This window comes from Panthera uncia, chromosome D2, assembly GCF_023721935.1.
Source record: "Panthera uncia isolate 11264 chromosome D2, Puncia_PCG_1.0, whole genome shotgun sequence".
Lineage (NCBI taxonomy): Eukaryota > Metazoa > Chordata > Mammalia > Carnivora > Felidae > Panthera > Panthera uncia.
The window spans coordinates 10,855,125-10,883,023 of NC_064818.1; the positions used below are offsets into that span (position 1 = coordinate 10,855,125).

General features: G+C 39.8%; 1 protein-coding gene across 2 annotated transcripts in view; it reads right to left on the minus strand.

Annotated features, from left to right (window-relative positions):
* RYR2 (ryanodine receptor 2) overlaps positions 1 to 27,899 on the minus strand; it is a 754,822-nt gene that overhangs the window by 265,022 nt on the left and 461,901 nt on the right. For both annotated transcript variants that reach the window (XM_049646094.1, XM_049646095.1), the window contains 4 exons: positions 27,465 to 27,624; positions 23,947 to 24,094; positions 8,376 to 8,584; positions 6,077 to 6,251 (listed from right to left, as the gene is read on the minus strand). In XM_049646094.1, coding sequence (XP_049502051.1) covers positions 6,077 to 6,251; positions 8,376 to 8,584; positions 23,947 to 24,094; positions 27,465 to 27,624 — 692 coding nt within the window. The remainder of the gene's footprint in view (positions 1 to 6,076; positions 6,252 to 8,375; positions 8,585 to 23,946; positions 24,095 to 27,464; positions 27,625 to 27,899) is intronic.

Sequence of the window (27,899 nt, forward strand, 5' to 3'; positions counted from 1 at the left end):
AATGAAATGAAATGAAATGAAATGAAATGAAATGAAATGAAATGAAATGAAATAAATAGAAGGTTCCATACATGTGCTGGTGTTCTGTCATCTCTATTATACCCTACTGATTAACTTGCTTATCCCTGCACTAATACTACTCTGTCTCAATGATGATAGCTTCACAATAAATCCATATTTATTTTATCCTTTAAAATAAATATAGTAGGACATATACCCTATCCTTGCTCTTCTTTATCATGATGATCTAGATACTGGAGCCCTTTATTCTTCTATATACATTTGGGAAACATCATGTCAAGCTCCGTGAAAAACTTGTTGAGACTTTGATGAATGAAGCATGATGTTTGGATTGAATCCATACATCAATTTTGGAAGAATTAATATCTTAAGGCTGTTGTCTCCTCCATGAACATAATACAGCTCTCATTTATTCAGTAATAAATCTCTTTTTAAAACTACTTTACTGGGGCGCCTGGGTGGCTCAGTCGGTTAAGCATCTGACTTCAGCTCAGGTCATGATATCGCGGTTTGTGGGTTCGAGACCCGCGTTGGGCTCTGTGCTGACAGCTCGGAGCCTGGAGCCTGTTTCGGATTCTGTGTCTCCCTCTCTCTCTGACCCTCTCCCGTTGATGCTCTGTCTCTCTCTGTCTCAAAAATAAATAAATGTTAAAAAAAAAACAAACTACTTTACTAAGGTATGATTGACATATCAAAGGCTATACATACTTAATGTACACAATTTGATGAGTTTTGAGATAAGTATACATCCATGAAATCATCACAATCTATGCCACAGACATATCAGTTATCTCCAAAAGCTTCCTCCTGCTCTCTTATTTTTATCATCATCATCATCATCAATGTGTGTGTGTGTGTGTGTGTGTGTGTGTGTGTGTGCATGCGCGCGCACGTATGTGGTGTAAGAACATTTAACATAAGACCTACCTTCTTTGCAAAATTTTAGACATATAATTCAGGCCTATATAGTTAACTAAAGGAAGAAGCTCTCTAGGACTTACTAATCTTGTATAACTAGAAGTCTCTATCCTTTGGCTAACACTTCCTTATTTCTCCCTTTCCCTAGCCCCTGGCAGCCACCATTCCACTCTCTGTTTCTATGAGTTTGACTATTTTGGATTCATCATGTAAATGGTATCATGTAGTACTTAGGATCTGTCCTTCTGTATCTGGCTTATTTCACTTAGTATAATGTCCTCCAGCTATCCATGTTGTCACAAATGGCAGAATTTACATCTTTTTTAAGGCTGAATAATACTCCATTGTATGTACATTTCACATTTTCTTCATTTATCTGTCAACACTTAGGTTGTTTCCTTACCTTGCCTATTGTGAATAATCCTTCAATGAATGTGGGATTGCAGAGATCTCTTTGAGATCCTAATTTCAATTCCTTTGGATAAATACCCAGAAGGAAGATTGCTGGATTACACAGTTCTATTTTTAATTTTTTGAAGAATCTCCATATAGTTTTCTATAGTGACTGTACCAGTTGACCTTCTCACCAACAGTGCATGAGGGTTTCCTTTTCTCCACACCCTCACCAACATTTGCTATCTTTAGTTTTTTTTGCTCATAGGTATGAAGTGATATCTCACTCTGGTTTTGATTTGCATTTCCATGGTGATTAGTGATGTTGAGCACCTTTTCATATAACTGAGGGCCATTTGTATGTCTTCTTTGGAGAAATATCTATTATGTTCCTTTGTCCATTTTTGAAAAGGGTCATTTGTTGTTTTTGCCAATGAGTTGCAGGTGCTTCTTATAAATTTAAAAAATTACCCTTTATCAGATATACAGCTTGAAAACATGTTTTTCGCATTGCATAGGTTGCCTTTTCATTGTGTTGATGGCATCCTTTCTTGTGCAAAAGGTTTTTAATTTGATATGACTCCATTTATCCATTTTTCCTTTTTTTTTTTTTTTTTTTTTTACTGCTTTTGGTATCATATCCAAAAAAATCATTGCCAAGGCCACTCCCAAATAGCTATTCCCATATGTTTCTTCTTGGAACTTTACAGTTTCAGGTCCTAGAGTTAAGTCTTTAGTCCATTTTGAGTTGATTTTTGTGTATGGTCATCCAATATCATTCTGTGTATAGCCACAAGAACATTTTGTGTATGGTCCAGAATTCGATGAAGGATCCAATTTTATTTTTTACATGTGAATATCCAGTTTTCCCAGTACTTGTTATTGAATATGCTAACCTTTCCCCATTATGTAGTCTTGGTATCCTTGTCAAAGATCAGCTGACTATATATGATAAATCTCTTAATACAGTTAATCTCTCAATAAAGCTCAGTGATTTTTCTCTGTAAAGGTATTGTACACCTTAGGTTAGAGTGAAAATTAGTTACTGAAAATACCTGATGTTACCGTAAATGGTATCTTCTTTTTAATTCAGTTTCACATTTGCATCTAGCCTGGAAATTTAGCTACCTTGCTAAATGATTCCTATTACTGTCTGACAAATAATCGTATTATCGGCAAATAATGATAGATTTGTTGTTCCCTTTATTCTCATTCTCATCATTTCCAATTTCATTTCTTGCCATATCACAAGTTTGAAAACCATTTATGACAACAGACTGCAGGAAGGTACCACGGCTGCTAAAGTACTGAAAGATTTTGTAAGTGTTTTAGGTTTACATTCTTCTTACAACCTGTCTTTATATCTGTGCCATGCTTCTTTTGGCATGTTTTACCATTATCCTAATTCCTCCTTATTGGTACAGAGACAGTGAGCTTAGACACATACATAGTGATTATTAAGGCAATCAAAAGAACTATGTGGTAAGATAAATGAAAAAATACGTATTAATAATATACAAATAATATAAAATATATGTATTTGTAATATATAACATAAATATAAATTATAAGTATATTATGTGTTATATAAATTATACACACATGTAATGTATTATATATTGTATAATATAATATATATTAGTTATAAATCATAAATCTAAATTATAAATATATAAATAATATAAATACATATATTTCAAATTTCTACTAGGCCTGGTTCTTGTCCCCTACCTAACATGGTAAGAATCACCTCCACTAGGCTCTTGAGCAAGTATATCAAGAGGAAGTATATACACTCCATATAAAAAATGATTACTTAAAAAAAAGCTTGAGTCCTAAAGTGGATATGGGATAATAATCTCTGGCTTTACGAAGATGGACTGGATTAGTCAAAACTCCTTTCAGGTTCTTGCAAAGGGGCAGGTGTCTGGTTACCACAACTCTGTGTGTAAAAGCGTGAATATCAACATTCACACTATACACAACATGGTTTGTGATAAAAATGACTCCTGATGGGTTAACTGCATACACACGGGGAGAATTATATATACTTCTAATGATGCCCAATGAAGAGGAATGCTTGGGGATGCCCTGCACACGTTAGAGTTCCCCTCCTCTATCCTTCTGAGTAGACAGGATCCAAGGATGGGCTCTGTAGTGCTTTGGCAGCTACAACATATTCCTGTGCTAAAAAATCTGTTGAACTAAATAAATGGTTTTTCACACTTGCTCTTTTGAACCCTAGTTGTCTCAAGGGCTATCTCTTAGTCGTGGTGGGTCAATTAAGGAGCCCATCTCAGGGTCTCCCGTTATACCCAGAGCATACCCATCGAATTTCCTATTTAGTAAGCTATGCAAAGATAATTGAGAGAGAAATGGAAAATTCCACTCTAAAAAGTATTTTAAAGTCATAGGCATAAAACTCCATTTTATGGAAGAAAGTCTAGAATTATGACCACTTGCTAATTGTTAATGTTAATCGTTAATGATCATGGCTACATGAAACTTGCAACATGCCTTAGAGACCAAAAGATACCTCCCCAACACCTCCAACAAAAGCCCAACGATATGCACCATAAAATTTTCAGATAATCCATCAGAATGTTGTATTAACTCTACAGCTGATGTACCAGTATAGGGTTCAAGTCATTTAAAAAAATTTTGAAATGCTATGAGGTGTAAAATCAAAAATGCTGTTTACATGACTGTGCCAGCCAGACTCACTCAGTCCAGTTCATCACCACGATGGTGATTGGTCTTTGCAACGGTGCTGTGGCATGAACATTTGTTACATGCTTAAACAGTATGGATGAGCATTCCACATGGTTTATAACTCTAACATTACACATAGATTTATGTGGCATAAATTTAACAAAAGAACTCAAACAGGCATTTACTTCCAATGAAGGAAGGCATAGTATGCAACAATTATTAAATAACAACCAATTAAACAATAAAATCTCAGGTCGTACCCATGGTACTGGCCAGTACAGACACATAACACAGAAGAAGCCCCTCTCCCACCTGGCCCCCAGATACATTAGCAGTCATAAACATAATCCCAGAGAAAGGGAGATGGGTGATGGGTCGGTAGAGTACCAGTTTCTCCACCCAGAGATACACGTGTGCAAAACAGAAATTAAGTTATAAAATAATAAGATTCCTATTACTTTTACAAATCTGTGTTTGAGAAATGATGGACGTGCCTGATCAAAAGCTTGTTGAATGATGGGGTGTCTGGGTGGCCGTCAGTTAAGCGTCAGACTTGGGCTCAGGTCACGATCTCACAGTTCATGGGTTTGAGCCCCGCGTTGGGCTCTGTGCTGACAGCTCAGAGCCTGGAGCCTGAAGCCTGCTTTGGATTCTGTGTGTGTCTCTCTCTCTGACTCTCCCTCTCTCTGCCTCTCCCCCGCCAAAAATAACTAAACATTAAAAAAAATTTAAGGGGCACCTGGGTGGGTCATTCGGTTAAGCATCTGACTTCGGCTCAGGTCATAATCTCACGGTTCATGAGTTTGAGCCCAGCATCAGGCTCTGGGCTGACAGCTCAGAGCCTGGAGCCTGCTTTGGATTCTGTGTCTCCCTCTTTCTCTGCCTCTTCCCCTGTCACACTCTGTGTCTCTCTCTCTCTCTTTCAAAAATAAACATTAAAAAAAATTTTTTTTTAATTAAAAGCTTGTTGAATGAATGAATATAGAGTTTAAATCAAGGAATGAACTGGATAACTTTTGAGGATCAGGGACCGGTTTATAAATCCTAAAAATACCGACTGAGGTATATCTCTTAAAATCCATGACTATATATATATATATATTCAAATAATAAGTTATATCCCAAAGCCATTTTGAAAGAAAAATGTGTTTGCTCATTTTAAAATGAGGTATTTGTAGAGTATTTTGTTAAGTACTGTCTTGCTTACAGGCTCTAGAGCAACACTATCCAAAAGAACTTTCTGTGATGATGTAAAGGCTCTAAGTCTGAGCTGTTCAGGAGAGGCACCAGTTAGCCACAGGGGGGCACTGAGTACTTGAAATGGAGCAAATGCCTCTGGGAAACTCAATTGTAACTTTATTTCATTTAAATTAACGTGAATTCAAATAACCCCAGGCGGCCAGTGGCCAACTTCCTGGAAGGGCAGCTCTGAAGAATGAATTTTTCATTTATTTCCAAAGGGCTTTCACTTTTCCTTCACAACCTTGCTCAAGGTCACCTCAAAGCCCTGCACTGTGCTTCCATGGAACATTCTGCGTTTCTTCAATTTAGAGCTTCCCCACTGAACAGAAATTATTCGAGTATTGACTTCCCCGGTATACTGTAATCTACATAAAAACAGGACAGCGTTTTATTAATCTTTGTCATCTCAGCATCCAGCGGAGGGACTGACATGTGGCAGGTCCTCATTACACTTTTGTGAAATGAATGAACAGAAAGAAGCTATAAGCAGCTGATTAAACGGGGAAGTTCTAAATGAAAATTTAACGTTTGTGGAAAACTATCCTTTTGCCTGCCATTTATTTTCTGATTCACATGCATAAAAGCCATTTCTGCCTTATTGAAATCCTAGCTAAGCAGGAGAGGTAGTGTTTCTGCTAAAGTAATTTCAAGGGTGTCTGATCAAATAAGCCATATGGCACCCTGGCAATTTACAGCTGCAACTCATCTGCTCACTCACTGTCGAAGATGGCTGCTTATGAAACGTTAGAACAGTCGCCTTCGCTGTGCTGCGAACCCGAAGGCCACTTACCGTCACCAACATCGAAGTCCTTGAACGCCAGTTCCGAGCCCGAGTCATCCAGAAGGATTTCGCCATTCAGTGTGAACATCATGGTGTGCTCTGTCATGTCCACCATGCATCCCACAACATCGCCCGCTTGCCAAGAGCGCCCATAGTGTTCGTTGCCCTGGTGCCACCGCTGGGCCTAAGGGACAGAAGAGTCTCTTGTCACAGACAGAGCCGGGAGAACAGCACCCACCCACCACTACTGGTAGGACTCACAGCAGCTCCTTCTAGTAACACAGCAGGAGGAAGGGCTCAGTGCCACCCCACGCACCAGCGGGTCACACACCCTAAGCGATGTGGAGGTGCCTGGGAATTCTACGTCCCTTTGATTAACACTGTATGCTATGGAATCTTGAAGAACAACCCAAATGCTATGTCATTACTTTGAGGAACGATGACTTTAAAAATCAAACCCGACACACTTTCTATTTAAAACAAACAAACCAACCTCTGTGTCCTTAGAGGTTATTTTTTCTCACTAAAATGAATGCTTCTCAGGATTTGGGTTGTTTTTCTCCATTCCTCCAAAATGCAAAGAATTAGGAGTAGAGAATAAAGCTGAGAATTTATCACTGAAAATGACATTCTAGTTTTCGTCTACTTCAAAATAAAATTCCATTCCTTGGAACCAATGGCATGGATACTTTAACAAAACAGACATCTTGAAGCATTTCAAGATATACTAAAACTTAAAAAGCTCCAAATCAAACCTAAAAATATTCTTAGGATGTTTACTGAAATAATACACCAAAAATGAAATGTGCCAACAATGTTTTGTATACAGAGGTGAAATTTCACATTATAAATACAATTCAAACACATTTTTGATAAATGTGACTTGTGAATCTGTAAGTACATTCCACTGATTTATGGGATCAAAATTAGTTACATCAATTATTTTGTCAGATAAATCTTCTCATTTTCCCCTCAATCGTCGCCTTCATTGCAAACTGATATGTCAGGGGGTATAGTCACCAATGTAAAGTAATGATATGATTATTTTCAAGTATAATACACTCTACTTTTAAAAATTTTATTTCAGAAAGTGTTAGCTTTCAATAAGTGTTTAGATATTCTATCTGAAATAAAAAACAGGTTCAGGAAATGTGGTGTTTCACAACAAAGTGGGTCTGTTGTCCCCTGGAAGACACATTATTAATTTCTAGCCTAGAAATGCTGTCCCACTCATGCCTACCTCAGTACTCAAATGTCAAGTCTCCTCATGATTGCTTATCTACTCTAACTTTCCTTTTAATTAAAAATAGCTTTTCCCCTTCATATGAAAGGAATGTAAATTCATGGAAGAAAATCACAGAATAGAAAAGACTAAAATTTCTATAATTTTATCAATCAAAAAATGACTATCATTCTCTTGTGGCTAGGTTCATATACATATTATTTTTTTACTTTTTAAATAATTTATGTACATAAAATAATCTTTAAACATTTATATAATGTGTAAGTAAATAATAAAATAAGCACATGACCAGCTTCCATCCACCTTAAGAAATATTACTAATAATGCTGAAAATGAAAACTTTTTGTCATTATAAACAACAGTCTCCAGCATTCTTGTGGCTATTAAATGTGTTTACCTATCATTGATAAATTTCTTCTATGGAATTGCTACGTCAAAGTGTATGCATTTTAATAGTTTTTTTTTATGTTTATTTATTTTGGGGAGAGAGGGAGAGCGAGTGCAAGCAGGGGCAGAGACAGGGAGAGAGAGAATCCCAAGCAGGCTCCAGCCATCAGCACGGAGCCTGATACGGGGCTGGAGCTCATGACCTGTGAGATGACGACCTGAGCTGAAATCTAGAGTCAGAAGCTTATCCCACTGAGCCACCCAGGCGCTCCAAAGTACATGTATTTTTAATTAGCATATGCATTTTAACACTTCTGATAGATAAGGATGATTCATTTTTTGGGTAGCAATGTTTTACTTCTTGAATTTCCCTGTGGGGGAAATGTTTTGAGATTACAAGGACAAAATTTTCTTGGAACTATTTCTGCTGAGTGGGTGCTCCAGAAAGTCCTGATTTTACTGCCCTACCCAAAGGAATGGCAGCGGAAATCTCTCTCTCTCTCTCTCTCTCTCTCTTTCTCTCTCTCTCTCTCTCTCTCTCTCTCTCTCTCACACACACACACACACACACACACACACACACACACACACACAGTATGTAGATGCCTGGGACACAGCAGCCTACAATACCCAGAGCCTACAAATTCCGGTGTCTGGCGCTCAGCAACGTCTGCTCACCTTGAAGCCATCAAAAGCAAAGGCACGTTCGTCTGAGCCCAGCTCTTGGTCAGGTTGACAACCTGGCCTGCTCCATCCAACTCTCATGTCTCCAGCAGTGACAGCCTCAAATTCAAAATACCACCTTCCTGCCTTGACGGCATAGGTTTTCTCAGCGCGGAAGATTCGGAACCTCTCCCCGGTGCCGCTACACACTTCGGCTCGGGCAGCTGTGAATGGAAAGAGATTCCGGTGACCACTGGATAGGACATTGCAAGAGGAGACAGGACACCACACAACATCAGTAACCAAACTTACCGTGAAGTTGGTAATAATACCATCTCTCTTACTCTGGTTCACATTGTATGAAGTGTTTTTATACATATGATCAGCCACTGTCACAAGGAACCAGCTTCGAGAAGGGGAAAAGACAAGGGGCTTCCAAGGGAGAGATGGGTTATCAAACCTCAGTTACACTGCACGGTGGGTGATGCTTCCTCCCTCAGCCCCTGTTCAGCAGGGAATTATCTTTCTGCAGGAAAAACACCTCCCAGCCTCTTGGTGGTTTGCCAACAGAATCTGAGATGAACTTGACGACGTGGCCGGAAAGAAGCCAATAAAAGAGATCTGAACTGCTGTGCACAAGAAATGAGTAGACGCTTGTGTATGTGAGAGAAGGAAGAAGCTGCCAGGAGGTGACGAAGACAGAGAGAAAGCCGCAAGGTAAAGAGATAAATGGCACAGAAGGGTAACCACTGACAGATTTCCCAGACAAGATGGTTAAGGACAAAACTCTTCCAGTACCTCACATTTGCATCATAATGTGCTACACATACAAATGCTGTGTTTAAGTTTTGAGGGGAAAACAAAAGGGTCGAGTCCAACATCAGGATCAGTGGTGCAAATATATACATATATATACTCCATATATATATATATATATGTATATATATATATATATATATATCTAGATATATCTAGATATATCTATCTATGTATCTATATCTATGTCTACGTCTATATCTATATCTATATCTATATTTATATCTATATCTATATGTGTGTGTGTGTGTGTGTGTAAAAATAAGATACACATAGATTGAAAATGCCAGGAGTACAGGACAGCCATGAAAACATAAGTCCCTAGGAAACCAATGGGGCATGGAGACAAGGGTCCACTGAACTGATAAGTCAAAGGATAAACCATCAGCTCAGCTAAGACCTGGGTTAGATGGAAGACGACATTTAAGTGACGTTGACCAAAGTCACACAAGTGACAAATGGCAGAATTCCGGAGCCACCTAATGCTGCAGCCTGTGTTCTTTCCACCCTGCCTCCAGTAGCTGGCAGAGTCAGTAGGTACTGCTTAAGTATTTGTTCTCATCTGTTCCTTTTTTTTTTTTTTTTTAATGTTTATGTATTTACTTATTTTGGAGAAAGAGAGAGCAAGGGAGGGGTAGAGAGAGAGAAAGGGAGACACAGAATCTGAAGCAGGCTCCAGGCTCTGATCTGTCATCACAGAGCTTGACACAGGGCTCAAACCCATGAACCCTGAGACCGTGACCTGAGCCAAAGTCAGACACTTAATGGACTGAGCCACCCAGGTGCTCATCTGTTGTCCTCTTAAGAGTCGGGAAAGACATCGTAAATAACAGAAGTTTAATACCAGCTTAGCCACGGATTTGATAGGAACAAACAACAACCATAAACATGATCCACATAAGCTTTAAAGGGCACCGGTAAACATACAGCTAGACCGTCTACTGAAGATGAGACTGGCATAAAGAGACAATGGACTAAGATATTTCCATCGATTGCAGGACATAGAGGTGAACTGTATCTATTGACAAAGCTTTCAAAAGCTTTTTAAGTTTCTGAATGAGCAATGCTTTGTTGTTTCATCTTTTCCCCACAAACACACCCATACGCATATACCTAACGACTTTGTTGGCTCCAAGCAAGGGTCGTGTCTCCAGCAGCAAGAGCCTCAAATTCGAAATGCCACCTTTCATGAGTGCTCACGTATGTACCTCACATGTGCACACACACACACGTGCACACACACGTCATGCACTACATTCAAACATCATACTGAAGAATAAATGCATTAATCGAGTTTAAAAGTCAGACATTTAGAATAACATATGGAGGACACTGCACGTACAAAATCCTCTGAAGAGGAAAATGTTTGCTTCTAATGCATTCAAGTTGGGGGTGGACAGGAGCCTGAATGAGAGAGAAACATCTCTATGGTGAAAGATAAAAAAATTCTCATGTCTGTTACTTAGTAACAATGGTTTTTGAAAGACAGGACAGCAAACTACTTTTTGAGGGAAAAAAAATCATCAGATTTTATACTTGAAGGCAGTTACTGGTATAAAGAAACTAGTTCTATGGGCACCTGTCTGGCTCATTCGGTACAGCATGTGACTCTTGATCTCGAGGTTGTGAGTTCAAGCCCCACACTGGGTGTGGAGCCTACTGAAAAAAAAATAAGAAAAGAAAATAGTTCTAAATATTGCAGTACTAAAAAGATGGAAGTCAGATTCTCAGACTTAGTATTTCCTGAAGAAACAGCACACTGATCCATGACTTCCTTAAACCGTGGTTACAACCCTCCCTGAACTAATCTAAGACATACAGAACATGAGCCATGATCCATACAAACATTTGGAAATTAATTTTCATGAAAGAAAAAAGCCATCCTGTAGTTATCCTTATTTTTCGTTATGTCATATTTTCAAATAAAATCATACATTATGTTCCAGTATGCACAAATAAATTAAACTCCCAATTTTTCTAAGCATAAAATATTCCATTCTTTAGAAAACTAAGCTACTAGAAAACTCACACGTTCTTTTTTCCTTTTTATGTTTCCAGGACATTGGACCACACTCATATGCACACTGTATAATCATGGAATGAAAACAAAGTTTCTTATCAGCTTAAATAGGTTGGAAGGCAAATTTGATATAAAAACTATAACAGATAATTTCCCTAAAAGTCCACTACAAATTATCCTTGGTAATAACACTATGAATCCTCTCCGCTAATACAGGTAATGAAAATAGGGAACAGTATATGGAAAATACGTGGCAATCACGGTAACAATGCAGAATTTCTTAGTCCTGGTATTTTATTTCCCCTGACCTTAGCTACTGCACCTACACTTCCCCGATGAGACTCAATCTGAAATGGAAACACACATGCTATTCACAGACACCATTATGCACGGGACTTGTAACCTCCATGGATCTTCCTCGGAATGCCTGTGTGATCCATAGCTCCTATTCGGTATTTCTCACATTAGTGTAGGGCAGCTGACAACCAGGGTTTATAGAAGCAATGGTACAGCATTCTGTTTCTTTTTTTTTTTTTCTTTTTTTTTTTTTTTAATTATTTTTGGGACAGAGAGAGACAGAGCATGAACGGGGGAGGGGCAGAGAGAGAGGGAGACACAGAATCGGAAACAGGCTCCAGGCTCTGAGCCGTCAGCCCAGAGCCTGACGCGGGGCTCGAACTCACGGACCGCGAGATCGTGACCCGGCTGAAGTCGGACGCTTAACCGACTGCGCCACCCAGGCGCCCCCAGCATTCTGTTTCTTGACGAAATTCCAATATTTAATGAAAATCTGGATCTACAGAAGTTTAAAGAAAAAAGATCCAGGCAATCTGCAAGAAATTTCTTTTGCATATTCTGGGGCATCGATCACCTGGACACAAAGGAGATGCTCTTCACGGGCCTGCGAAATTGAATCTAGGAACAAAGACTATTCCAAGCCCTGGACACGGGAATCCAGGCAGATACCCAATGGGCAAGCACCAGTCTCAAAGGCAAAGAGCGTTCCTCCAAATACGCAATTCTTACGCTTTCCTTCATGTTCAACACTCGACATTCGTAGAAGCTTGGTAGGTAATTCTAGCTCATGTAAGTGTGTATATGTGATTTTCTTATATTGTCACAATGAACATAATGATAATTGGCATTAAAAACAGGCACAGTGAGCAGATGTATTCTCAGCGAATTTTACCAAGAATAGTGATACCCAGAGAAGAAGAAATTAAGGGATTATGCCTTTAACAAGCGACCTCAAGATAAAGGGTAAGGTCTGGGAAAATCCTGTGTTCCCAGTACCCCACAGATCCTAGCACAGAGAGGCCACACAGCAGTGACTGATCAAACGGAGCCTAAGCACCCATACGTGCTGTACTGCAAACTGTACTTTTAGAAGATTCTGACGCTAGAGGGCAGTCAAGGTCTAATTATGTATTGAAAATGTAAGTTATTTACCATATGCTAGGAAGGCAGGCAGGCTAGTCTCTTTAAAATGTTCACATGTACCTAAAATCCTTCAAGTGTGCTCATATAATAACTTCTAAAATGATTGAGATTAACCAGTCATCCTTGTAGCCTCCTGGTATTATGTTTAATCAAACAATTTAAACCTTGATAAAACCTTGCAATAAGAATAACTTAGTTTTTCAAATGTTTTAAAATGTTCTTTTAGAACAATACTCCAAAGATACCACTGAGTTCATATTCAATCTGGAATACGTAAGCATTCTGCTGATGAGTGGAAAATAAATTGGAGCCCTGATTTAATTACATAGGGTTAGGGGCACCTGGGTGGCTCAGTCGGTTAAGCGTCTGACTTGGAATCAGGTCATGACCTCATGGCTCCTGGGATCCAGCCAGGCTTCAGGCTGTGCGCTGACATCATGGAACCCGCGTGGGATCATTTCTGTTGCTCTCTCTCTGCCCCTGCCCCACTCATGCGCGCTCTCAGTCTCTCTCACAATAAGTAAATAAACTTAAAAAAAAAAAAAAAAAACTGCATAGGGTTAGATTCCATTTTATCTAAAGTTTTATGCCCTTAGCTTTTTTTTTAATACCAGCAAGGGCAGTATATAGCCAGTTACGTTTTTAATCTTATCTCAGTGATCACCAGGTTGATTTTGCTTTATTCCACACAATCTCTCCCATCTATCTTTTAATTTCCATTTCCCCCACCCTTGTTCTGAACATCACAAATTTTCCAAAGCCTCCCAACTGGTCTCTCTATCTCTGAGCACTCTCCCCCTCCAATCTGTTCCTTCCCACTGTTGCCATAGTTACACTGCTATTGTAAATTGTGATCACACATCGAGCTTTTGCTTTAAAACTTCCTGGGGCTGGAACTCCTTGCACACATCTACCCACATTTTTTTTTTTTTTAATCTGGGCTTTCGAGATATTCCATATTTTGTCCTAATCCTTCACTTGTGACCAATAGTGTTTTGTACCTACTTATACCCTCTAATTTAGCCTAACTAGACTACCAATCATCCGTCAACTCTTTCTATGCTTGGTTACATCCGATACGCTTGCCCTCTGGCAGAAATGCCCTGTCGCACCTACTCTCTACTTGTTGACATTTTGATCCCTTCAACACCTAACTCAGATGTCATTTTCTCCCCTTATTGATTCCCTCAATCAGAAAACAAATCTTTCTTATGTATTTTCTATAAAGATCAGTCAAATCCCTACTATGAAGCAGGCATGCTGTTGGGCACTGGGACACACTGGTGAGCAGGAAACAGGGTCTCAGCCTCCACCGCGGAGTGTACTATCGTAGCCTCACTGTTCCTTGCTCATGTAACTTCAGGGGGACAACCTTGTCCATCAACGATCAACGGTTCTCTCTAAATTCCTAATGTTCAGAAACCACACCATCCTCCGATCACCACTTTTTCCTCCTGGTTTTCTCATTTCCTTTGCAAACATATTCACTTTTTAAACACATTAACTTCTTCCTGGGCTTCCCTTCCTGATCTGCATAACTTTCTAAATTTTTTTGAATGTTTTATTATTTTTGAGCGAGAGAGAGAGAGAGAGAGAGAGAGAGAGCGAGCACAGGAGCAGAGAGAGAAGGAGACACAGAATCTGAAACAGGCTCCAGGCTCCGAGCTGTCAGCACAGAGCCTGGCATGGGACTCGAACTCATGAGCTGTGACATCATGACCTGAGCTGAAGTCGGGCACTCAACCGACTGAGCCACCCAGGTGCCCCTATCTGCATAGCTTTCTAGATTTCCTGGCCCTATTTCTCTTATTTGCTGTTCACCCCAATCTTTGCCTGGTTTCGGGTTCTTCATTCTTCTCAACATCTATACGTGCTCTGTTGCCCTTGCTGGCAAACAAGAGATTGGCAGGCACCACTACCACCTCATAGTCTCCAATCTCAACTGGATCATTAATGTTTCTCTGCAATTGTTTCATCTGTTTGCAGCTAGCTCTCTTTTCCATCCCACAAAACAGCCATGTCTCATCTTTATTGCTGTGTGACATCAGCAGGAATGGCCGAGTGACGACCTCCAAAAATCCTCTTCCATAAAAGCAGTGACAACACTGGAAAAAACTGTCCAAATCAACTTTTTTTCAGAGCTCTGGAAATTAACCAAAGTCTGGCAAAAATCTGGGTAGTGTTACTCGATCAAAATGGATGAATGTTTGTAAGGACAGCAGCAGGCTTACTGGTATTTTAACTTATGTTAGTGATATCCCCTTCTTGCTAGGTATGTGGCACAGTGGAAATCAACGGCCTCTCAATTACAGTGTAAATCAGGAACCCAGAAGCTTCTAGAGGGAACAGAATGGAGCTGGAAACCCTCCAAAGCCCAATTCACAGATAACTGTCATTATTTTCCCTTCACAGTAGTTTGTCAGAAAATCCCACTGCAAGGCTTTTCTTTATCTGGTCTGACTTTGTTGGCCCAATGCAAACCATCATTTCCCAAAAGGCATTTGTTGAAAATAATCAGAGGCAATTTTTTAACACTGCAGCTGCGTGATGTGGCAATAACAGTGAGGCAACCAACACGCTGACCGAAAGAAAATTTCAGAAGAAGAGCTGAGGAATGAGATGTCCTTAGTAGGTTGTGAAAACTTCCAGTGTAATCCTGGGAATCCAGAAAGCCACGCTTACACCCAGGGCTGTGTGTGTGTGTGTGTGTGTGTGTGTGTTCGTGTTCAGAAAGACCTGAGAAGGTCCTGAGTTCTGACCGCTGGGACCTCAAGGTTCCACACAAGCGGTAAGTGAAGGCTAAGGTGAGGACTGCCTGCTTGTGTGTTGGAGTTATGTCTCAACATGCACACAGACCCCCTCCCTCAACAAAGACTGGGAGACTTAAAAGCGCCAAGCATTTGGGAAAGTCTCTGTCCAATCACTAGCTGACCATGAGGCTAATGAAACAGAGGCTCCTGGGACTACAAATGACAAAGAAAACAAAATATACAAGGCTAGTTAAGAAAGCCGTTGAACAAACAAACGACAATTACAACAAGTACAATAACAAACCATGGGGGAGGGGAGATTCCAGAGTTGCTATATTATGTTATTTAAAATATCTGATTCTCACCAAAAATAGAGAGACATGCAAAAAGACAAGGAAGTATGTCTCCTACAGGGACAATAAAGGAGTCAGAAATTGTCCCTGAGAAAGCCCAGATACTGGACTTATTAGACAAAGATTTTAAATTGCTATTTTATTTTATTTAATTATTTTTAAAAATTTTTTTATGTTTATTTCTGAGAGAGGAGAAAGAGAGAGCAATCAGGGGAGGGGCAGAGAGAGAAAGAGGCAGACAAAGAATCTGAAGCAGGCTCCAGGCTCTGAGCTGTCAGCACAGAGCCCGACACGGGTCTCAAATCTATGAGCTATGAGATCATGACCTGAGCCAAGGTCAGACGCTTTAATCAACTGAGCCACCTACACACCCCCAAAAATTAGCTCATTTAAATATGTCCAAAGAACTAAAAGAAACCATGTCTGAAGACCAAAAGGAAATTATGAGAACAATGCCTCACCAAAAAGAACCTATCAATAAAGAGACAGAGATTATTAAAAAAACAACAACAAAAAAAAAACCCAAAAAACCAGAAATTCCTGAAAAGTAAAATAAGTGAAGTTAAAATCCACTAGAGGGGCTCAACTGTAGGTTTAAACTAGCAGAACACATAATCAGAGAATTTAAGGATAGATCCACCAAGATTATCAAGTATGGAAAACAGCATGGGAAAGGAATGAAGAAAAATAAACAGCCTCAGAGACCCTTGGGATACAATCAAGTGTGACAACCCATGTGTAATGGGCATTTCAGCAAGAGAAGAGAGGAATAGGACAGAAAGAATATTTAAAGAAACACTGACCACTCTTCAAATTTGATGACATTCATTTACAGTTCTGAGAAGCTCCACAAGATGTAAGTAGGATAAACTCAAAGAAATCTAAACTAGGCACATCATAATCAAATTACTGAAAGACAAAAAGTCTTGAAAGCACCAAGAGAGAAGAAACACATCACATGCAAGGATCTTCAATAAGAGTAGCAGCCAGTGTCGGATCAGAAAACATGGGGGCCAGAAGGCAACGGGAGGCCATATACATAGTGCTGAAGGAAAAAGAAAAAGCCAGCCTAGAATTCTACCTCCAGCAAATATTCACTGTTCTCTTCAAGTCTTCTGACACAGTCCAGCCCTTTCTCACTCTCGCCCCTTAGCAAATAAGCTCATTTTCTATTTCAACAGAAAACAGTAAGCACATAACAAGAATTCCCTGTGTTTCATCCTAATTTTCCGTGAACATAGGTTTCTACCTTCTCTTTAATCCTTACCTCTTTCACACTAAATTTAGGGGAGCAGGTGTTCTCCCTATTATATTAGATTGGTCCCTTCCTCCGTGCTCTGATTTCACCCCTGGCCCTTGCAGAGGCTACACTTGATCCAGCTCTTCTCCTTTATTTTCAACCTCCCACTTTCTGCTGGTCCTTTCCCTTAGCATATAAAAATGTCCAAATGCCTCCCTTTAAAAAAAAAAGAAATATTTACTCTTTAATCCTTTCTTCCTCTCTTGCGGTAGCCTCAGCTTTATGTTTATATCCAGAACTGAGTCATGGTAGTGTCTAGGTCTCTCAGGCATTTCAAACTCAAAGTGTTTACAATTAAACTTGGAATCTCCCCCCAAATCCCACCTCTATTTGCTCTGAATCCTGTGTTCCCTGTGAATGTGGATGTACTTGGCATCTACCAACCCAGAAACCATCCCTGCCACCCGCTTTGTCCTTCTGCCGATTCTACTTCTAAATGTCAAACGATTCTGCCCTATTGTCTCTATTCACAGTATTGCCTAAGCTCGGGCCGTCAATACTCCTCAACATCACTTGTGTAGCCGCCCAACTGTTGTCCTCACCTCCACTCTTGTTCACATTCAACCCATTCTCCCAAGAGTCACTTATTTTTTTTTTAAATAGAAAAATCTTTTTTTTTTCAATCTCTGCCTCCTCTACTTCATTTCCTGCCACTTCTCAAACTCTAAATTCAGCTATGCAACACTGAAGTCCCCATGTGTAATGCTCGTTTGTGGCTCCAGGCTCTTCTACATACCATACTCTTGGCCTGGAATACACGGGACTTGGTTGATTCCTATGCATCCTTCTAAATATTACCCTTGCTTTGCCTACTTTTAAGTAGGTAAAGTAGGTGGTTTTAAAACATGACTACAAATATTTTGCCATATTTCCTTTCAAAAAGTGTGGGCTTGAGTGCGGGCTCTTTAAGTGACTCACATCTAACAAACAGAATACGACAGAAGTAAATGTAATGGGCATTGAGATCTCCCCGTCATGCTATGTCTTATTCATGCGGGGGGAAGTCATCTGCTCTGTGAAAACACTCAAGCATCTCTCTGAGGAGGTCTGCTGGCAAGGAACTTAGGTCTCTGGCCAACAGCCAGAGAGAAACTGAGTCCTTTGGCCAATAATTATGCAAATGAGTTCTTAGAAGCAAATCTTCCAGCCCCACTGAAGTCTTCAGATGACTGTAGCCCTAACCAACTCGACAGAAACCTCAAAAAAAGGCCATGATCCAGAACTATCTGACTAACCCACTCACAAATTCCTAACCACAGAGATAACAAATGTTCGCTGCCTCATTAAATTTTAGGGGGACATTTGTTACACAGCAATAGATAACAAATACACTTCCTCTATGAAGACTGCTCTGACATCACTAAGCTGAGTTAAACCCTCTGTGCTATGATACTTGAGCGTTAACACTTACACCATATAGTAGTGTGGACAATTCAGTCTATCTTCCTTGCCTACCCTGAGAGCTACCTGTGGGCAAAAACTGTTTTATTCATTTTTGAATCCCCAGACCTGGGCAGAGTAGATGTTCAATAACTATGTATTAGAGTCAAGTGGACATGAAGATGACTTGAAATATGGAAGTAACATGAAACCCAAACATGGATTTTATAAACGTGAACTCCTTCCCTTTCTCCTTGAAATTCACATAAGTCACAAGAAAGTAGGCAACTGTAAGGTAGCAATACGTTGCCTCACAAGGGTGTTAAGAAGATAAAATTATATTATGGTTGTAAATAGTGTAAAACTATATGTCATAAAGATAACATCTTATGCAGTATCCAAAGAAGGTTATCCATAAAAGTGAATACAACAGATGTAACTGACACAGACTATGCCCTTGACTGATAATGTCTTTAAAATATAATCATCACTGATTATTTTTTTGTGGCATATACTGCACATCTTGTACAGGGTAAAACGGACTCCCCCTCTTGGATACCAACCATATATAGTTTTTAAACAGTGCATTTCTTTTGTTTGTTTGAATGGGTAATGCAAATAGAGTACAAAATTTTTTTAAAAATGATATGCAGCAAAATGTAAATCTCCCCTCCCACAGCTGTCTGTCAGCTATCTGGTTATCTTTCCTGGAAGCAATCACTGTTACCATTGTTTTCTGTGTCTTTCCAGAGTCAGACTGTGCATATGCAAGCATTTACATATATTCTTTTTTATAATGCAAATAGTACCATGTTCTTCACAGAGCTCAGGACTTTGCTACTTTACCTTAATATGATACATCTGAGATTGCTTCCTATCGGCACTTCATTATATTTAAGAACTTCATAATATTCCATCATATGAATGTACCATGATATTTTTAACCAGCTCCCATGTGCCAGAGTGTTGTCTAATCTGGTGCTTTGTTTTACTTTACGGTGTGTGTGTGTGTGTGTGTGTGTGTGTGTGTATGCGGATGTGTTGGGGAGCTAAGACACTACACTATTCATGTCATTTATATTTTTCTGTTGGACTGTGTAAGTCTCCTCTATTACTTTTTTCCTTTTCCCTAATCCTTGATCCTGAAATGCATTTCCTCACTCCGTGTCCACCACTGGCATCACTCCAATGTGTATGCTGTTTTGCCTTGGACAGGTTTGTGTTTTTGTAAGCGGTAAGGTACTCAGAAATTATATTAATTGTATTGTATCCCTGCTCTGTTCCATTCTTCATGATCACTGCTTCTGAATTGCTGCATGCTAGGTTTTAACATTTCTATTATTTTTATCTATCAACATTTCCCAGAGATGGACACATAGGATTCTTTCAGCTTTCACAATCACAAATAATGCTACAATAAACACATTCCTCCACACCTGTGTCTAGACCTACACATGAGTGTTTCTACACCCAAGTGTGCCATTTGCTGGGTCATACTCATGGTTTCTACATAATACAAGCTTTTCACGCAACAAATTTGCCAAGTTATACTTTCAACTGAGATGCACGGGGTTCCCATTGTGTCACATCCATGTCAACACATGGTATCATATAGCTTTCTAATTATTTTAATTTGTTGGATATAAACCTATAAATATTTTATTTTGCATTTCTCTAATGATTAGGGAGATATGAAATATCTTCATGTGTTTTTAAATCGATGCAGTTTCCCTTACTATTTACATATATTGCCTATTTGTCTATTTTTTATTAAGGTAACTGATATATGCCATTGTATTATTTTCATATTACAACAGAATGATCTAATATTTATATATATTGCAAAATGATCACTACAAGTCTAGTTAACATAGTGCTATGTTATTAGTAAATATTTATATGCCTGATATACCTAGTTGTTCATTAAAAATTACACTTAGGGGCACCTGGGTGGCCCAGTTGGTTAAGTGTCTGACTTCAGTTCAGGTCCGTGGGTTCAAGTCCCGTGTTGGTCTCTGTGCTGACAGCTCAGAGCCTGGAGCCTGCTTCAGATTCTGTGTCTCCCCTTCTCTCTGCCCCTCCCCTGCTCACACTCTGTCTCTCTGTCTCTCTCCTCTCTCAAAAAATAAACATCAAAAATATTTTTTAATTACATTTAATAGATCACTGCAAAGGGGGCTCATGGGGCTGTGAAACCAGGAGCTCTAACACTGATCAAAGAATGAAGTTGTCCACAGGACGTCACCGTCATTCGACAGTGCCATCTCTCTGAGGAGACGTGATGCAAAGCCACTCATAATTGTGACAAGTGACTCATAATAATCCAAGATTGGTGATGTGGGAAAATAAACGTCAAAAAGTTTAACCTCCAAAAAATACATTTAAGATTGATTCACTCTTTGAAAGGTTTGTAAAGTCAATACATCCCTAAGAAGACTGACCATGACAGAAATAGAGAAACATAAACTGTGAATACCAAAAATGGAAAGAAGTGGCACTGCAGACCCTCCAAACATTAAAGGAATAATAAGGGGACATTAGAACAATTTTACACCAATAAATACGGCAACTTAAATGAATTTACCGAATTCATGAAATTTGTGAATTTACTAACTTACTGAAAAAAACATAACTTATCAAAACTGACATAAGAAGAAACAAAATCTAAATATCTCCCATAGCTATTAAAGACATTTGAATTCATAATCAAATACCTTTCCTAAAATATAAAACTATAGGTCCAGATGGTTTTAATGATAAATTCTATACGACATTTCAGTAAACCATAATACAAAACTATCTCAAATTCAGAAAACAGTGGGAACATTTCCTAATTTGTATCACAAAGCCAGGACTACCCTCATAACAAAAGCTAACAAAGAGATGTTGCAAGGAAAGGAAATGACATACCTTATGAATTTAGATATAAATTTAGACATTGCTTATGAATTTATATATGAAAATCCTTCATAGAATAGCAAAGAGAATCCAGGTATATATAAAGATGGATAACACACCTTGACTAAGGAGAGTTGTATTAGAAATGTAACCTTGTTTTAACATTCAAAAATCAATGTTATTCACAGTATTTTCAGAAGAAAGGAGAAGAATACATAATCTTCTCAATAAATGGCTAAAAAATTATTTGGTAAAATTTAATATCCCATTCATGATAAAAGCTCCCAGAAAACTAGGAAGAGAAGAGAACTTCTTCATGGTGATAAGAGCAGTTAACACCATACTTCATGATGAAACAATGAAAATTTTCCCCTTAAGACTGGGAATAAGGCAGAATAATCTCCCTTGCCACTTTATTAAACATTGTAATTCTTTCCCAGTTCAATAAGTCAAAAGACAAAAAGGCATGATAATTATAAAGGAAAAAGTAAAACTTTTTGGGGCGTTGGGGGGAGACTTCATGGTTATGTAGGTAGAAAATCCTAAAAGAAAGAAAGAAAGAAAGAAAGAAAGAAAGAAAGAAAGAAAGAGAAAGGAAAAAAAGTAAGATAAATTCTGCCAGACCACAGGATGTAATATCAACATATACATAACATTTGTGTTTCTCATATTCAACATATTCATCTTTCAACTGGAAGATGAAATGAATGAAAACTAATTTCATTTATAATAGTTTCCAAAATATCAGATACCTCTAAAAATAATGGGCAATCCCTCTACTCTGAAAGTGGTAGATAAACTAGAGAGGACCAAAATAAATGGAAGGATAGGTCTCGTTCGTGAACTGATAGACTAAATATTATTAAAATGTCAATTCTCCCCTAACTGACCTATAAAGCCAACTATATCCCAACAAAAGCAAATTGACAACTGGAATCTAAAATTTATAAAGAAATGCAAAGAAAAAAGGAGCCCGAAAAACCTCTTAAAGAAGAAGTTAGAGGACCTACCCTACCTGATGTTAAGATTTGTTATAAGGTGGTAATAACAAAGGTAGCAGTGTGGTACTGACTTAAAGATAGACATATGGATGAATAGAACACAATGGTCAATAGAGATTTGACCAAGGTGGCAAGGTAACTTAATGGGAAAGGACAATTTGTCGTAACCAATGGTGCTGAGACAGCTGAAGATCCATCTGGACAAAAATGAACCTCGACCTTAGTCTCCCATCACAAATAACACTCCATCAATTCAGATTATAGACCTAAATGAAAACGTTACAATCATAAAACTTCCGGAAGAAAGCACCAGAGAAAATCTTTGTTTTTGCACAGGCCAAGATTTCAACCTATTCAAGATTTCAACATATAACCATGAAGGGAAAATCATAAATGGACCTCATCAAAATTAAGAATGTTCTGCTCTTTGAAAGATTTCACTGAGAAAATGGAAGCACAACTCAGGTCCTGGGAGGAGTTATTTCCAATATCTGACACAGTCTCCATATCCAGAAAATCTACATGTATGTACAAATATTTACAATGACATATAGTTACAATTCAATAAAAAGAAGACAAAACAACCCAATTTTTAAAAATGGATACAGATTTGAAAAAACACTTATCCCAATGGCCCATAAGTGCAAGAAAAAATTTCAACACTATTACTCTGAGGAAAATGAGAATTAAAACTATTAATAAGATCCTATTTTGTATCTATCAGGATGGTTAAGATCAGAAAGACTCACTACCAATTCTTGGCCAGGATGTGGGAGAAACCATCCACACAGGATTACTACTGTGAGGAGTAAGTAATTGCCTAAGGTCTTAGAAACATTTGCTGTACCTGATAAGCACTGCAAAATCATTAGCTATTATTACTATTTATGGTCTGGACATCTTTGCGCAGCTATTACACTGAAAATAGTAGTCATCAGAGAATATTTAGGATGCATTTTTAAAAACTTTCTATCAAAAAATATAGCCACTATAAGGAAACGCACAGTTTATTTCATTTCTGCCAATTTTAAAATATGGATATTCACACCAACTCAGACTTCAGGCAAAGCTTTAAGGAACTAATCATTTTAAACCATATTCTTGAAAGGTATTATTTAAGGGGAATGTGTTCTTTATAAAACCTCTGAAAATCTATTTCTTCAACACATATTTCTTGAGTGCTTACTCTAATGTGCTCACCTTAAAGCAAAATGTTGCACTAATTAACGAATAGTGTCTATAGGTATGAGTAAAAATAATGAAGGTTCCGAAGACAGTAGCTATGGGTTTACTCCCACAGACTAAACAAGGAGAGCTGAAGGAAAGCCTGTGGGATGGAAACAGGGGCAATCTGAGGGTTAATTAACCTCAGACTCTCTGGGAAGGTAAACCCATTTCTTCCCCTTGCAGAATCACTGTGGTCCTAAGACATTCTACTGAGAGATGAGCCTAATTCTTCGTGTCCTCAGGAAAAAAAATATGCTCCAACTACTGGCCTAAATTACAAACTAAATTACATCCTGAAGGACTCCATCTCGTACGTTCCCCTCCTTTCAGTCAATTATTTGGCTTTAAAGAACTACTACACAATTTTGCAACCCAAGAGGAAGCAAGGAAAACCCAAATACCATGATCTTGATCTGGCGCCTCCAGATGATAGCCATATCCCAGCAGCGTGCGCACGGCCTCGCGGAGGCTGTCCTTGTTGGACTTCTTGGTGCGGTCATCTAGAAGGGTGTAGGGAACCAGGCGAGGGTTTCTTCTGTTCTTTACATCCTACGGGAAGAGAAAAGGTGTTGGCCATCAAAGCGGTGCTGAAGCGATCATTTTGGAAATGAGACAGCCACCAGATACAACAGAAATGTGAAGTCCCTGAGTTCAAAGCTGCCTCTCCCCCACCTTCTTTGTCTTCTCAGGTAAGTTACTGAACCACCATCAATACAAAAGATTCAATCCAATGAGTAACTGCGTCCATTCAAAGCAGTAACACAAAGTAAAAACAGCGGTAAAAAAAGCCGACTGGAAGGATCTCTGTAACCATCTTTCATCTGCCGGGGTCACAGGGCAATGGGCTAATTTGGGGCACACAGCATTTCCTTGCACAGTTGACTGATAAGTCTTTGTTCCAAGAAGAGTCAAATGATCACTGGTCACCTCTCAGTGACATCGGTCTACAAACAACATAAGGCTGTGGTCCCTTTCCCAGAAAAATTCAGTGTGATATAGGCAGCCATTCTATGAACTCAACTAGCTTGAAAAATATGCACTCAAGTGACTCCATTAACCTGTGAGACCAGTTAATAACAGAAATACCGAAAGAACTACAAAACTCACAATTTGGCTGTTACAAAAGAGGCTCCAAGTTGAAAAATGTGATGAAACCGGTATCAGCAAAGCCAGAAAGTGGGCTATCCTACCGTCCTGGCAAAGAAATTACTGCCTTCCATCCACTCACTGAGATTCCGTTGCAGTTTTTGTCAGACTCTCCATATTTTGGGCAGCATACTCAACTCTCACTGTAACCCCAGCACGATGAAGAATTAGGAGGCTGTGGTTCCTCCCAAACCTTCTCGAGAAAAAATGAGTTCTGGGGTGGGTCTGTTCTGGGTGGGTAGGAGCAAGGAAAGCCTTTCCTACTTTCTTCTCCCCTCGCTCTAGCAAATTCGTACCAATACCTGCTCCATTAGGGTCAAGAGCACCTAGGTTGCTTGGTGGGGGGCACCACTCCAAAGCCACCCCCAAAATAAACCAGCAGTGTAAACAGAGCGCCTACACTGCCAGCCCAGCTGTGAGATGCACCACCCAGCACCCCTGTTTTTCAACATGGTTTTTGTCCCCAAACTTTCTACAGAAATTCTGAAGCCTTCAATGAATCATCCTCTCTAGAGATGTCCTGAGATTCTGAGTGTTCACAGGAGCTCCCCAGGGGACTCCACGCGCACTCAGGTTTGAGACCAGCTGTGCTAGAGTCAGACAGAGAAGAGGTAATTCAATGAAGCTGTTTTCAAGGACTTTCAGTATAGGTCTGAACTAGATTACGCTAACAAGAAGGTGATGGAAAATTCAAGACAATGCTCGTTCAAATAATCCAGCAAACATGAGTTATGTCAGTGGGGAATTCGGTGGAGGGAAGGGGTGGGAGCTGAGAGAGGGAATGGGGAAAGGATTTCAATGAGAGCTCTGGCCAGCTCAAACAGAGCCTTAGGCTTGTAGGAGGAAATGCACGAACAGGAAAGAACATCCCTCGAGGAAGAGACGGACATCAGGGAAATCCTGGTTTGTCTGACACCGCCATGTGGCCTTCAAGGCAAGTAAGCCCTCCTTTCGCAGAGAGCCAGTGTGGACCCCTTAGCCCTCTGGGGTGTAAGAATCAGGTTCTCTCTGTCTCTCTGTCTCTCTCTCTCTCACACACACACACACACACACACACACAATGCTTAAGCAGATTTAGTGCCGACATTCTCCTCTGTTATAGCCAGCTTAATTCAATATAAACATATATTTTACGAGGCCACTCAAGGCTATTCAAGTTTTCTTTAGCCTTCCCAATGGCAAAAAGTCACCAGCTTAGAAGGATTTGGGAAATTCATTTTTTCAAGTCAACACTGAGGCTGTATATCAAACCACAGTCTAAGCCTATAAGTAAGAATCCATTTTATTCCCGAAAAATTTTTAAGTCACGGCAGCCCCAAAACGAGCTGGCCGGAGGCAACAAGGAACAAGGAAGTGAAGAATTTTTGGCTCTGGAGTCAGAAGCCTTGATCCCAAGCTGTGTCTGCCACCTGCTAGCTGTGCAGCACTGAGCGCAGTGCTCTCAATAAGGCCCCCTGTACACACGTGAACCGGGAATAAAAACCACTCTCCCTGACATAACTGTTGTTGAGAGTTAAAAAGAATAGATGTAAACGTCTGGGCGTGGTGACCTAATATAATAGCAAACTGCTCTCTGTGTGCGTTAGAAGGCAGGCACTGTTATCAGCCTTTCTCAGACAGAAGTTATGTAATGAAGTTAAATCACTTACTGATGAGGAAAACAGTGGCGCAGAGAATTTAAGAATTTAAGTAGCCTTAAATTCTCAGTGGCACAGAGAATTTAAGTAGCCTTCCCAAGGTCACATGGAGACAAGGAGGTAAAGCTAAAATTTGCTCTTCACCCCTCTGCCATGCTTATTCCAATAGGTACTCAATGACAGTCACTCCCACGGGGGCCACCCATGAATGGAGATCCATGGCTCTGAAATCCATAAAGCGCTGAAAACTCAGTTTTTACCAAAGTTTAACAAAAACTCCGCTGGTGGTAAAACATGATCTGAATTGATGCGAGCCTGTTTATAGTCTTTATTTATCCCTCCTGGTATTATCATGCCTACGCTGTGCTGAACAATCAGTAGCAGCATTTTGCCGCCCTGCTGGGAGTGCTAAGTAACACGTAATATGTCACCACATCAACGTCCCAGAAACCCAAAAAAATATCTCGATTCTGGAATTCATCTGGCCGCAGGGGATTCGAATAAGGAATTGTGGCCCTCTTTTAGTATTACTGTATCCCCACCTTCTCATTATTTCAAAAGTTTCTCCTTAAACACAACCTCAGAGAGACAAATGCCACAAAACTGTCTTATAAATCTGTTTTCGTTAACATTCACTGAGTGCCTCACGGCAACACTCAGAGCTATGGTCATCTGATTTCTTGAGCCGAGCATTGAAGAGGGGCCTTAGTGCATAGGCACATTAAGAAATGTATATGAGTTTCTGGGGCGCCTGGGTGGCTCAGTCGGTTAAGGGGCCGACTTCGGCTCAGGTCACGATCTCGCGGTCCGTGAGTTCGAGCCCCGTGTCGGGCTCTGTGCTGACTGCTCAGAGCCTGGAGCCTGTTTCAGATTCTGTGTCTTTCTCTCTCTCTCTGACTCTCCCCCGTTCATGCTCTGTCTCTCTCTGTCTCAAAAACAAATAAACAGTAAAAAAAATTAAAAAAAAAAATGTATATGAGTTTCAAAATGGTCATTATTTAATCCCTCCTGTTAGGAATCATGCTGATGACCACTTAAGTAAATCTCAGCCCCCACGCCATGAAGCTAAATTCCCACGTACCTGTTGCATGCCGTAAATCGCAGCCCACGTGCCGTAAAGCTCAACACCCACGTACCTGCTGGATGCCGTAAGTCCAGCCCTGCCGGATTCGATCCCGGGCCCACACGTTGTGCGCGTTCTCCGCCAACTTGTCCACCATCGCTTCCTGAGACGGCGTGAGTTTAATGAAGCTCAGGTCCATCGGGGCAGGCTTATACCCACTTGTCAGCTGGTAACTACAAAGCAAAACAAAAGAGATTATGTAATTGGCCTTTCAAAAACAAGTCCAGGCTTAGAAGTCCCTCTAAGGGTCTTTTTATGGCCCCACCCACTTCTAATGATTCCAGACACCCCACTGGTGACCGCCGGTCGGTCGGTCAGCAAGCCTGGAGCCCTTCATGCACGCTAATAACTCATTGGGCACAAAGGCCACGTGATCTTTGTTTTCATTTTTATGTCAATAAAACTAAAATAAAACACCTTACCTATCTCTCAAAGTTGAGAAGGACTT